The sequence below is a fragment of the Apteryx rowi genome, unplaced genomic scaffold, assembly GCF_003343035.1.
Source record: "Apteryx rowi isolate R43461 unplaced genomic scaffold, aptRow1 scaffold_394, whole genome shotgun sequence".
Taxonomy (NCBI): Eukaryota; Metazoa; Chordata; class Aves; order Apterygiformes; family Apterygidae; genus Apteryx; species Apteryx rowi.
In genome coordinates this window covers 175,251-187,956 of record NW_020450463.1, presented here as the reverse complement: position 1 = coordinate 187,956, position 12,706 = coordinate 175,251, and the positions used below count along the sequence as shown (strand labels likewise).

At 42.7% G+C, this 12,706-nt stretch overlaps 1 protein-coding gene across 1 annotated transcript in view; it reads left to right on the top strand.

Annotated features, from left to right (window-relative positions):
- The window catches only part of FER1L6 (fer-1 like family member 6), a 68,653-nt gene that overhangs the window by 6,695 nt on the left and 49,252 nt on the right, over nt 1–12,706 (top strand). Inside the window, exons 6-11 of the mRNA XM_026074647.1 lie at nt 3,315–3,393; nt 5,075–5,231; nt 5,405–5,591; nt 7,252–7,444; nt 8,458–8,807; nt 12,112–12,220. Coding sequence (XP_025930432.1) covers nt 3,315–3,393; nt 5,075–5,231; nt 5,405–5,591; nt 7,252–7,444; nt 8,458–8,807; nt 12,112–12,220 — 1,075 coding nt within the window. The remainder of the gene's footprint in view (nt 1–3,314; nt 3,394–5,074; nt 5,232–5,404; nt 5,592–7,251; nt 7,445–8,457; nt 8,808–12,111; nt 12,221–12,706) is intronic.

Sequence of the window (12,706 nt, the reverse complement as noted above, 5' to 3'; positions counted from 1 at the left end):
GCTGCCCCAGGGAAGGTCCTTTTTTTCCCCTGAAGGACTTTGTCCATTTCCAGGAAATCTGTACACCAGGAAAGGGTCTGTGCCAACCTGGCAGAGTCAGGCAATGTGTAGGAGCTATAGGAAGGTGTCTGGGTGAAACTTCCTCAGAGACACTCACCATGTACCTGCTCTGCTGAGCATCTAGTTAAATGACTTCACTACACAAATCAACCCCCTTCATTTACACATGCCCAGTTGGACAACTAGGTGTTTAATTCTGTTAGTAAATTAACAGTCTATATCCTAAAGTCTAGCTCAGATCCACTGTGCCACATGCACAGCTCAAATACACAGAAATAAAATTCATACCTGCGTAGGGTGTCTGCACATCTAACCTTCACTTCTCCCTGAGGACAAAGTTCTGATACTGTTGCTTAAACTGGGTTCCTCTTTTTGCATGGGAGGAGGTGCCATCTCACAGTTATGGCTTGTATCACAGCACATGACCCCGAGCTTCTGACATGGTTAAGGTCAGGACTGATAATGCCCAAGGGGCATTAAATCTTTGTGAACTGCTGCTGCTTTGGGCTGTAGAGTCATTTTTCTCCAAGATATGGCCGGTCTGTTGGATCTCAAATTCTTCTGATAATGCTTACATATATCCAGTGATAAAAGGGAAAACACCAGTTTTCCAAGTGTGCTGTAGATGGGAATATGCCAGCTTTATCTGGTATAAATCAGCATAGTTTCATATGTACTTCATACTTCAGAAAGTATTTGATTTATATCAGGTGAAGGTGTAACACCAAGAATTTAAAGAAGCTCTCCTAGATGAAAATGATATTTTTAAAGGAAATGGTAACCCAGTGCAATGCTCATATATACTAATGAAAACAGAAATTCTATACCTTGGAACACAGTTTTGGAGAAAACAATGTATCAGGGGAATAGAAACTAATGAATGAGGAAATGTGTGCTGGTAAGGAAGGAAACTCTGGGGGATGAAAGTTTCCTAGCACTTGCTTAGCCTCAATTTCACTTAGGGAGAAACAAAGATGGACAGCTTCCCTTACTAGCAATCATTCATGCACTGAATTCACTTAATCTGTGAAAACAAACCCTGTATCTGGAATCTGTATCTGAAAAAATCTGCATCTGGAAGCTCAAGGAAAACAAAAAAGTATCAAACTATTGTTTATCAGTTCAGCAGTTAATCTAGCTGCATTCAAATCCTGCATTTGGAGGAAAAATAAGTGTATCCATTTCTCAACATCAGCTAATGAATAGATTTTTTCGTAATTAGTATCTTCCAGTGTATTCCAGCAATCTTGTAGCAATGCCATAGTATAACTGAGAGGCCCCTTTCATCCCAAACCTCTATCTCCAGTACTGAAATACCTCCCCTTTTAACACTAGTCATGCTTGTCCTCATTTTGAAAACATTAAGAAAATCATTAAGTCATCCTTAATCAAGTCTGAAACGATGCAAACCTTTAATTAGGTATGATGTAGATCTGATGCTCCCTCTCGGAGAAGATGAAAAAAGTTTGCCATAAAATCCATGCTTACCTGCTTTGTTACCTTAGAAAAAGTATGCTTGAAAAGAAGTACCAGGAGAGATGCAGAACACTAACAAAAACAGTGAAGTATTCCGTCAGCACCATTTTAAGGCTACTTTTTTTTTTTCTGTTGGAAACAGTTGATTTGGGCAAGCTCCTATTCCCATACAGCTCCTCCAAAGCTGTAATTTTGTTTGGCTTCAGAATGGGACTCATCAGTCTTTGTGGGTCCCTCTCCCAAGGGCTCCAGTTCAGGGTGGTCAGAAGGAGGCTGGTGCCCTGGTGGGTCCTGGCCGGATCAGGGCTTCGGGAGAGCAGTGCTAGMGCACGAGGGATTCACTGTCACACTGCCTCCTCTCCCAGACAAAGGTCACTTAAGTTTTATCTTCAATAGTAGGGTCAAATAAAACTGTTCCTTTGTCTGCTCTTGACTTTTTCAGTCCCAGACGCTCTTTCCACATAGAAGTGAGGAGTTGGCAAGGACAAGTGAGCGTGATCCTTAAATCATAGGGGCACAGTGGCCCCAGGCCTTTAATGGGAAAGGACACAACATTGCAATTGGCAACCTCCTGAGTTTTCCTGAGAACCTGGCGATGGTGGCTGTGATCTTTACTTTGGAGCATACGTCTCCTGGTCTTGGAGAAAAATGCACAGAGTGAAATCACATGACAAATTCAAAGCTAAATCCAAAAAAGTCCTGTATCTAGGACATGCAAGTCCAAAGTCAGGGTGTGAATCCTTCCAGATTCCTGAAATGCTCTCAGAGACTGGGATGTTTGGCTCCAGGATTTGGATTTAGCTCCTGTGACCTTGGATCCCAGGGGTTTAGTTTGTCTTTGCAGTTTGGCCAAGGTTTGTCAGAAGATTCAGCCCACTTTCAGAAACTTTTCCACAAGTGAGGACTGGGTTTCAACCTTTTAAGCCATTCTCAAACCAGGTGAGATGTCTATTTTTTGAAAAATACAGTTCTAGAGCCAATCTTCCCTTAGGATATGTTGCTAGCTTCTGCCTTGTCTGTGAACTGAAGCACATGTTTACTCACAACAATCTGAAAGCATGTGTTTGAAAACTAGACACAAAAGTATATAGATCCAGGAATTATTTCATAAAGTAACATTATTAATCAATTGAATTAAATTAATTTAAATTCCTTTGCTTACAAGAAGGATAATAAGACAGACTCAGCTGGGCCTGCTTGCCATCTTGTTTGTACTCATTTACATCTACATCACTGCTTTGATTTCATTACGTTTGTGTGATGGCAAATCAGAATTGAATCTCTTGGTTTATGTGCACACTGAAATGTTTGAAAGAAACACTTCAATTCTCTCTCCTGCAGATGTACTCAGTTTATATGGAAATTTAGCTATTGTGTAGAAAAAGATATAATTCATGCAGCCTATGGAGAACCAATTATACCCCATGTGTTTACATGCATTATAATTTATTTAAAAGAGTCAGTAAAAATAATATAACTGCATCTGCTCTGAAGACACATCCATCTGATCCTGGTCTATTTGACCCTGGGACCTGTGATGAAGCTGGGTGATTCCACTTGATATAGCTGTACTGATTTCTAAATTGGCACAAAAATTGGGTGAAGATCATATTTCAAATACTTGCTGTGTTCCTGGCTAAGTACATTTGTCTTTGGCTGCTGCTGGACGTAGCTGCTTATTCCCTTTGAGCTAAATGTGATTGTTGTTTGGATTGTTGTTTCTTATGTTGATTGGAAAGAGAGAGAACAACAATCTTTCATGTGCCTTTTTCTAACAGGTTATGCATAACAAACTGATCGGAAGTGTGCTGATAGGCTCCTTTAAAGTAGATCTGGGGACAGTATACGGCCAGCCAGGTATGCGTTACCTTTTCTGCCTTCTTTTCTGTCAAATAAGGGTGCAGGGGAGGAGGGGAGAGGGAGCTGCACTGCTTTTTCCTTTAGATGATTAGGGTTTATGCCATGTGGTAAGCTAAGCAAGGTTTTCAGAAGAGTTGTTTTCCTACTTAGATGCCAGAGTACCAACAAATTTTTGAAAGGGAGTTCAGCAGTGAAAATGCCTTGAAAATCTGCCCATTGGTGAGAACTGTGGATCTGGGGGCACTTTTGCAAAGCTGGCTTTTGTTTAGGGGGTCAGAGTGGGGAGCTGAATGCTTAGAAAGCCTGACCCTACTTGGTCATGATGGAGCAGCTGAAAATCTGCTGCGCATTTTGGGGTAGGAGGGAGGGAGTGTGGAAGGAACTGGGAGGTGAGAGGAGAGGCCAGCCAGGAAGGGGGAGAGAGAAGGACACAACAAAGTTAGGCAAGTGTGGTTCCACTTGACTTGCCATCTTCAGACCTGCCCAGTGCTTTCTGAAATTTTAAACTTAGAAAAGCTCACAGAGCCCTTTTTGGCCCCTACCTGTTTTTATAGCCATCCACAAAACACCTGAATTTCTCTCCTCCCTAATTACTCAAGGTCTCTTCTCAGTCTTTAGGAATGGATGTATTTAGGACACTTGTTATAGATGTCAAGCATCTAAAATCAAGAGCAATGAGTCCTTCAGACCACTCTCTTCTCAGGGCTCTGGAAATAGTGGATAGACAGAAAGAACCTGACTGAAGTGAGCAGGCTACTGCTCTAGTCTCTGAATTCTGCCCTATATTTCTTTGCATGTGGTTTTACAGGAGGGCTGGGTCTGAGGAACAATCCTGAGCTCATATCCCTGAGATCCCAGAGCAGCCTAGTGCACTCTAGTCTCTCTTTCCCTCTCCTTTACACACCCAAGCTAACGGCCAAGGATTTAATGTAAATGGCTGGATGTAAGCGTACTGGGAACCAAGAGGCGATGGGAAAACAGAGCAGTAAGTGTGAATGAGGAAAAAGAGAGGAGAGCCAAGGCAAGGCTGGGGGCTACATTTCCTTACCRCACCTCCTGCCCCAGCAACACAGGGGTTGCCCTCACCCCCTGTGACTGTGCTGTACAATGAAACCGCTCTGTTGCGTTGTCCCTCCTTCTGATATTCCTGACTGCAGCTGGCCCAGTGAGTCTCATCCCTGTCTATACCCATCACCAGGAAGGGTTTTAGGACCTTCCTCGAGAAGAGCAGCTCAAGTGAGGCTGCTTCTGGCTTCTTCTTCTGATGGCTCTCCACCCTCCCACAGTTCCCAGCTAGGTTTTTTCTATAGAACAGTATTAAGATCTCCAAACAGTTCTCATCAAAAAAGATGGCCTTTCCTCATAAAGCCCTAGCCTTAATTTGGTTGCTGAAATTTCACCCAACCCTCCACTGGTCTTCAGTCCTTGACCTTAGCAACCCTTGATGAAAATAAGCTTATTCCTGCTGAGTTCTAGATCAGTCCTCTCATTTGTCTTTCTGGTCACACAACATTTTGGAACTTGCAAATATATCTAGTAAACAAGGGTAATTCAGCACGATCCTCCTGAAAGCACGAACCTTGTTTGCAGCTTTCCGGCTGCAGAAGTGTCCTTCTTGGGGATGAAGAGGAGAAGAGTTTGCATTGTTTGCACCATCTGAGCTTTTATATTTTTACAGGTCATCAGTTTTGTGACAAGTGGGCTCTTCTCACAGACCCTGCTGACATTAGGACAGGAGCCAAGGGATACCTGAAGTGTGACATTTGTGTGATTGGGAAAGGAGACACAATACAAGCCACTCAGAAAACAACTGATACTGAGGAACAGATTGAAAAGTACTACAACAGTTTATTTCTTCCTTCCTCCTTTTTTACTGAATACCTCAGAAGTCCTCTGCTTTCCTTTCAGTCCCTGCCTTGCTAACTTGAAGTTACAATTTTATGTGAAAAAAATATCACTTCATTGTCTGAGTTTTCCATTTAAGAAAATGGCTTCTTTCTCCTTTCAGGAACCTCTTGATCCCCAAAGGATTTCCATCTGAAAGACCATGGGCCAGATTTTATGTGAGAATTTACAAAGCAGAAGGGCTTCCGAAGATGAACTCTAGCATCATGGCCAATGTCACCAAAGCATTCATAGGTGACAGTAAGGACCTTGTAGATCCCTATGTGGTGGTCATGTTTGCAGGTCAAATGGTAATTAGGATCTTCTTGATCACAAATGTAGGCCTTCTTTCCTATTAGCTGTGTTAGGGACAGGCAACAGCTGAGGTATTTTCACTTACTTACTCTTATGTATATCAGGGAAAACAGATTTTTCTTTCATCAGCAAGAAATCCTCACTTCCTAACTTATGCAGGAACAAAGTGAAGGAAACATCTAATGCCAGCTGAAGAACCAATATCAGCAGCATAGCAGTAGGTTAGAGTCAGATGGCAGTAGGACAGATAATTCTGTAAATTTGTTACTAAAATATCAAGTTATGAGACAGTGATTTACTCTGGTCTCCTTAGGGTGAAAAAGTAAATGGGACTGAGCTCAGTAAAGATGATTCAGCCTGGATTTTAGGGCTTTGTATTTACTAGAGAATTACACTGCTGTATTTCAGGACCAGTGCAAATTTTCTGGGGGCAGCAGAAGAGGAAACATTTGAGTAGACACTGCCTCAGTGTTGCTTGGTGTTTTTGCTCCTGTAGCTACTGCAACACCTAATGTGATGCTACAGAGACCTGCTGAGAGGGCCCTTCTGACTAGGTGGTTTGCAGATGAGGCCTCAGGGTTTAGTTCTTGTCTTAAACCCATGTAACATTGTGAGAAGGAGCTTGTCTTGATTACCGGTCTAAATAAAGAAAGAATCAAACTGAATGCATTTTTAAGCCAGCAACACTTTCTGTGTGCAAGGAGACTTTGGGGAGAAATCCAGTTTGTCCTTTACAGAAGTTTTGGGTATGTGAATGAGGCCTGTGGTGCCAACTCTGTGTTTTACCGTGAAGCCAAATTGTGAAGTATTACATCTGGAACTAATATGGGTTAAAATGTATGATCAGATGCATGTAGCTACTTCAGGTTTAAAAGAGATCTGAAGAAGATGTAAGAATGGGTCACTGATGTGAGTTTGCCTGCTGGCGTGTAACATGGGGACTTAGAGAAGTTGATGGGATTCCTGACTCAGTTCTCTCATTGAATATGAATGTAGAAGACCTGCTACAGTCTGTGGCTGCACTGATGTCTTCAATACGGCCTTGCCATCTCCTTCAGGCCTAGAGAGATAGCTCCAGCCTCTAAATCCCTAGTATGCAGGCATTTGCCCAGAACGTGAGCCACAGTAGCTGTATGTTATACTAGACAAATTGCCTCATTTAAGGTAATTCCATTGATACACACAGCCTGGCAGTTGTAATGCATTCCATCTTCTACAAGGCAATCATGCTGGATTACTCCTATCCAGGCATTTCAATGGCCATTTAAAGATGTGTAGTTTGTAACACAAATGCCAAGGTCTGGCTGCACAAATATGTTTTGTGCATAAGGGTCCTGAAGAATTAGGCCTTATTCCCAGCTCTGCTGTGTGCAAGTGAGGATTCATAAGCCATAATGTAGTCTTTTTTCCGATACAGAGGGAAATAAACAAGAACATCACCTGCATTAGTTACTTTAGTGCAATGTTATGCCCTACGCTAAGACTAGCTAGTAATAAAGCAGAGGTACTTTCAGGTTTCACCTATACTAGACAGGATTTTTTTGCTTAAAARTTGAATGGAGAAATGCCGTCAAGTGCAATTTGAGCTAGATTTATCATCGTTCTCCAGAGTCTGACCTAAATGCTAGGGTTAAAGTTGCTGGACTTTTATTTCAGGGTCGGACAACAGTGCAGAAAAACTGTGCAGATCCTGTATGGCATGAACAGATCGTCTTCAAGGAAATGTTCCCTCCACTCTGCCGAAGAGTCAAAATCCAGGTCTGGGATGAAGGCAGCATGAATGATGTGGCCTTAGGCACCCACTTCATTGACTTGAAGAAAATATCAAATGAGCAAGACGGTGACAAAGGTGAAGGGGGAAATGTCTGTTCCAAAATATACCCTTAGGGTAGAATCCACTTACTTGAGGTCTGCGCACTGACTAATCCCACCTAAGGGATGCACAGAGCTCACATGAACATGTAGCCCTTTTGTTGGCTCTGGGAGCCTAAACTGAAGTTATGTCACATTGTGCTTGTTGGTGTGTGGTGGCCTGCCACTGCCTTTCTTGCTTACAGGACCACTACATAATGTGGTACCTTTTTGCGACTGTGGCAATAATTTGTTCTAATACGTTAGGAGTGACTGATTGTGCCAGTTTCTGTCTGGCAATGAAAGTACAAAGTGCAAATTGGGGCCAAGGAGGTTTGTATTTCTGATCTAACCAGTAGGAGCTAAGCATTTAGTTAGGGCTTGGTTGAGTGTTATCACAGCTCAAGGAATTACCATAGGCTAGTGATTTAGCTTGTCACATAGGTGAGGTAAAGCTCACTACCTGAAATCTTTTCACTTATGTTTGAGCCTACGTGTATAATCTTATTTATGATACGTTATCTCAGTGTGGAACATGGTCAGCAAAGGCACAATAACTCCCTAAACTTGGCAACTCAAATGTGTATCTGAGCCACTAATCAGAAAATAAAACATAAATCATTTAAGGTGAGTAGTGGCATGGGCTTGGGAACAATTTGTACATGGTGAGAAAGCCTTCATTCCTCTCCCACCACAACTCAGTCCTCAGTCTGTGGAAGCAAGTCCTTTTTCTCAAGAACTGCCATCAGCCTCATGCCTCCAGCACATGAGTGTTAGTACTCTCCTCCTGAGAAACAGCTTCACGTTGGCAGTGTCCCTGGTTCACCCTCTCTCTCTTCAGTACCTAAGTATCCCCTGCAAAATAGTGTTCTGTATGAAATGGTCCCTGCCTGTATAGAAATGGGTCTAGGTTGGCTTCTAGTGTGCTGGAGGCAGGCTTTCTTTGGGTAGACTGTGAGAGAGAGCTTGCTAAAATCTAAGGGAAAGGCTGAAAATGTACTTTACCTCCAGGGTTCTTGCCTACCTTTGGGCCTGCCTGGATCAACCTCTACGGCTCACCCAGGAATCACAGCCTTATGGATGACCACCAGGAGCTTAATGAAGGTTTTGGAGAAGGCGTCTCCTTCAGGGGACGTCTCTTCATTGAGATCGCTGTGGAGATACTTTCAGGAGGAGCCCGTGAGTCAAAGTTTTCAAGGATTGTCAAAGATATCAAATTGCCATCTAAAGATAAAGACTCCAAAGCAGCTAAAGGAAAAGACAAAACTGACAAAGCAGGAGAGAATGGAAAGTCAGCTTCTCCTTCAGACAAGACAAACTCAACTGAAGTGGAAGTTGAGCCATTCGATGTGCCTTCAGAGGTCAGTATGAGATTAAGAGACTGATTGATATGCATCCCTAAACCTCTGAGGTAGATGCTGATTTGTGTATTTGGGTTCAGGCTGTGGAATACTGCTTTTATGTGCCTCCTACTAGCTTCTTCATGTTTCCATAGTCTTGGGACCTTTCCATAATAATGCAAGCACAAATGGAGCATTAGTGTGTACCTGTAACTCATAGAATAGCTTGAGTAGGATGGCAATTATTGTAGCCATGAGTATTGTGTTAAGGTAAGGTTTTTCCACATTACTCTGTTCCCATAAAACTTAGCCTCTTATCTTATTGCCCCTTCTGTACTAGCTGCATCCATGTGTTTTTGCTGGAAACTTAAGCGACATAATACCTGCTAAATGATAGAGAGCCAAAGAGGACAGCTGGTAATTTTAAAGTCTGATTTCTTGCTTTTATTGGAGAAAATCAGAAGTCGTCAATCAAAGTCAGTAGGGGCTCACTGATGTAAAATTGGGGCAAGTGCAAAGAGATACAGCCTAGCTGGGTGCATGTTTTATTTCTCCTTTAACCCCTCATGGTAGTAGTAGGATAGCTAATCTCTTAGTTTGCTAGTCTCTTAAAGAGAGGGGATGCAAATTACGTTGTCAATCTCAACTGGTGTTAACTGATGTAACTTTCCTAACTTCATCTGTTGTACTGATTTACACCACCAGAGAACCTGTGCTACAATACTTTGGGAAGGTTGCCCAGTTGTGGGAAGACATGAGTCAGGTGCTGAGCAAATACTCGAGAACCACAGCTTTGATTTTCTGCTCCATCACACCACGGTGTCTGGGAGCAACAGCAGATTGCTAAATATACAAACTTCATTTTTTTACCCAATAAATGGGAAGAAAAATAGTCTTATATCCAAATTTCTTCCCACTTCAGTATGTCACTGATCATAACTTTGATGTTTGTACTGGGAGTCCTGTCTCACTGCCTAAGACATTTAAGTCCTGTATTGGATCTGATTCTTTGTCTTTTGACTGCATCTTACCTAGTAAATAAAACCAGAGAGTTTGTTCTCTGGCCTTGCGACTAGGGAGCATGGCCCTGCTTGCATCTGTGTACCCCAACTCTCTTTCTCCCTAAAGTGAATGAAAATACCCAGAGCACCTTTTGGGAGCGGTCCTTGACAAGTGCTCTTCCTTGGGCTGTGCCTCATCACTGCCTGCATGAGTGCTGGCTGGGACAGGTCAAAACCATGTTAGGGAGCGTGCTAAGAATGAAATGGTATGGATGATTGCAAGCCAGTGTGCAAACCTATGTCCTGGTCTTGTTTGATATAGTTGTATAAATTTAAATTGCCTCTGTGCCTCAGTTCTCCTCTGAAGATTGCACTAGAGGTAACATGAGAAGAAACATATTTCTATTTTTCTCTATATAGAAGAAATGCATTACTGTGACTGACTCAAATACTTTTGTCATAGGTGCTAGCCAAATAGTTCACGCAGATGAACAAAGCCTGTTGTAGCACCAATAAATATTAATAGTAATAATAAGGKTTTTTTTCTGTTAACTGTGTCTGAATTTCAAATACAGAATGAGTAAGAGGCAACAACATAATATGGCACTGCCTGATATTCTTTTGTTTTTGACATTCAACAATATTTCATGCTACAGTAGACACAGTAATTGCATTACGACTTTCTAAAAGGAAAAGTAGGAACAGGAGACATTAGAAGTAAGGCAAAAAATGTTTCATCRAGCCTCTGATTACCTGGCCCTACAGCCCGTTAGTGACTGAATCCAACAGCAAGAAGGCATTAAATATTGGCAATTTGCTTTCTTTATAAAGGGAGGTAGATGTGTGTGTCAAGGTCTCTGAGCCTCAGCTTTACTAAGCACACTATACTCTGTGTTCATGCTGAAAATAACCCAGGTGCAGGGGAGCTAAAGCTACTCTGCAGCTACAGTCTGTTTTAGTGCTAGCTTTGATAAGAGGTGCTGCTAATGCTGTCACTGAAGACCTATGCCCCTTTGCTGTGTCTGRCAGCGGTGCTTCAAAATGAAGAGACCATGGGCTGTGTCAAAAGCTGTTCCCTGCTTTGCAAAAGGCTGGGGAACAAACATTCAGATACAGCTGGTATCTTATCCACTGTCTGGCTCTCTTCTCTGTTGCAAAAGGGGCTAGTTCTGGTCTTGCCTGTAGGGCTCAGTACACTGGTATTCCTGCAGTGAAATCAGTGGGTTGCCCTGAGGAGACTGAGGCAGCCAGGGTGTAAATCGGGAGAACTCGAACCACACAATTGAGCTCTACTGAGCTTAGTCTTGATTTGGGGATAGCAGATTGTTTTGTTAATGACCCAAGAGCACTGGAGGTTTAGCTGGCCTTCCTTGAGTGAAAGTGTGCGCTGGGGCAAGCAGATGATGGGTTTCYGAGAGGTTTATACGGAGCCAAACAGAGTCTCAAAACTCCATGGGAGGTCATTACGCTTTCCAGGATGGGCTGCTGTGTCAGGATCCTTTGTTTCCTCTGCTTCCAAATCTTGTGAAAGCTGACAACTGAGTTACCAGTTTCTGTGTGGTGATGCCAGGGAAAGCAAATCGCAGAGGACAGCACCATGGCGAACCCACCACTGTGCCTGTGGATCAGAGCACAGCAGCATAAATCTATTTGGTTGCAGTAGGCTTTTGCCCCAAGGCTGAAGTCTAATAAAACAAGGATGCCGGAGATCTTCAAGTCCTATTGATGTCACCAGGAGCTGAGTGTCCCTGAGCAAGATCAAAGTCTTGATAGTACAAACTTATGGCCAGTAGGTTAAAATCATCTCACCCAGGAAGCAGAGCTGTGAAAACATTCCCCTGCCTGGATGCATGACAATGTCAGCATTTACCAGGGCAATGCAAAGAAACAGTATTGCCACACTCACTGTAAAATGACTTATATCAGGATGGTGACACTTTGTTGCTGTTGCGCCCTTGAACTGCTAAAGATATATAGTTTGGATGATGGTATAATAGTATGTGAAGATACTGAAATCCTTTAGTAGAGACTACTGGTGAGACAGAGTTCAAAGTGGGAGGTGATGATTTTTATTTGACTGGCTGCTATAGCTGGATAACGCTGACAAAACTGAAGGCACACAGCTTGGTCTCTTTTTCCAATCATTTAAGTTTCTCAAGGAAGAGGTATTACTTCTCCCTACAAATTTTTTCTTGCTGACAGCCTCAGACCAACAGATTTACAACAACACACAGCTGCTAGTGATTTCTAAAAGCTTCTCTGGGCTGGAAAAAAGACCAGAAGGTAAAATAAATGTAATTTTCTGTCTCATGCCTCTCCAATAGGTCTATGAAGAGAAACTTGAGGAATTTCTCCTCTTTGGGACATTTTTTGAAGCCACAATGATTGATAGGAAGATAGGAGACAAGCCAATAATCTTTGAGGTTTCTGTCGGTAAGTGTTTTAAGCTCTTCTCTGAAGCAGAGAGGGAGTCTTGGTAGTAAGGGGACACTGCGTATTATTGATAACTGTGTCTCAGAGCTCAGGAGTCAGCTTCAGATAAAACTTGCACGTTTGAATTAAACCGTGAACATCATTTTTCTGGATAGTACCATGCTTCTTCCAGTCAAGTYGATTTAGCTGTCTTTACTCCCAGGCGCCCCTTATTAATATATACCATTTCACCCAATGCACAGCTACTCACCCAGTATTTAGCCTTGTAATCTCCTGGGAGACCCAGCTCGAACAATTTTTTCTCAGAGTGGAGGTCATTCAGCAATGCCCATTGCAACTTGTCCCTAGTGCTGATGGAGCCCCTCTGCAGGGAGGACCCTCTTGCCCAACCCTGTTGATGTATAGATATGATGAGTATGTGAGGGTGGCATAGGGGTGATGTACAGCCATGCCTGAGAATGTACATGCCAGCATGTCCTCTAAAAT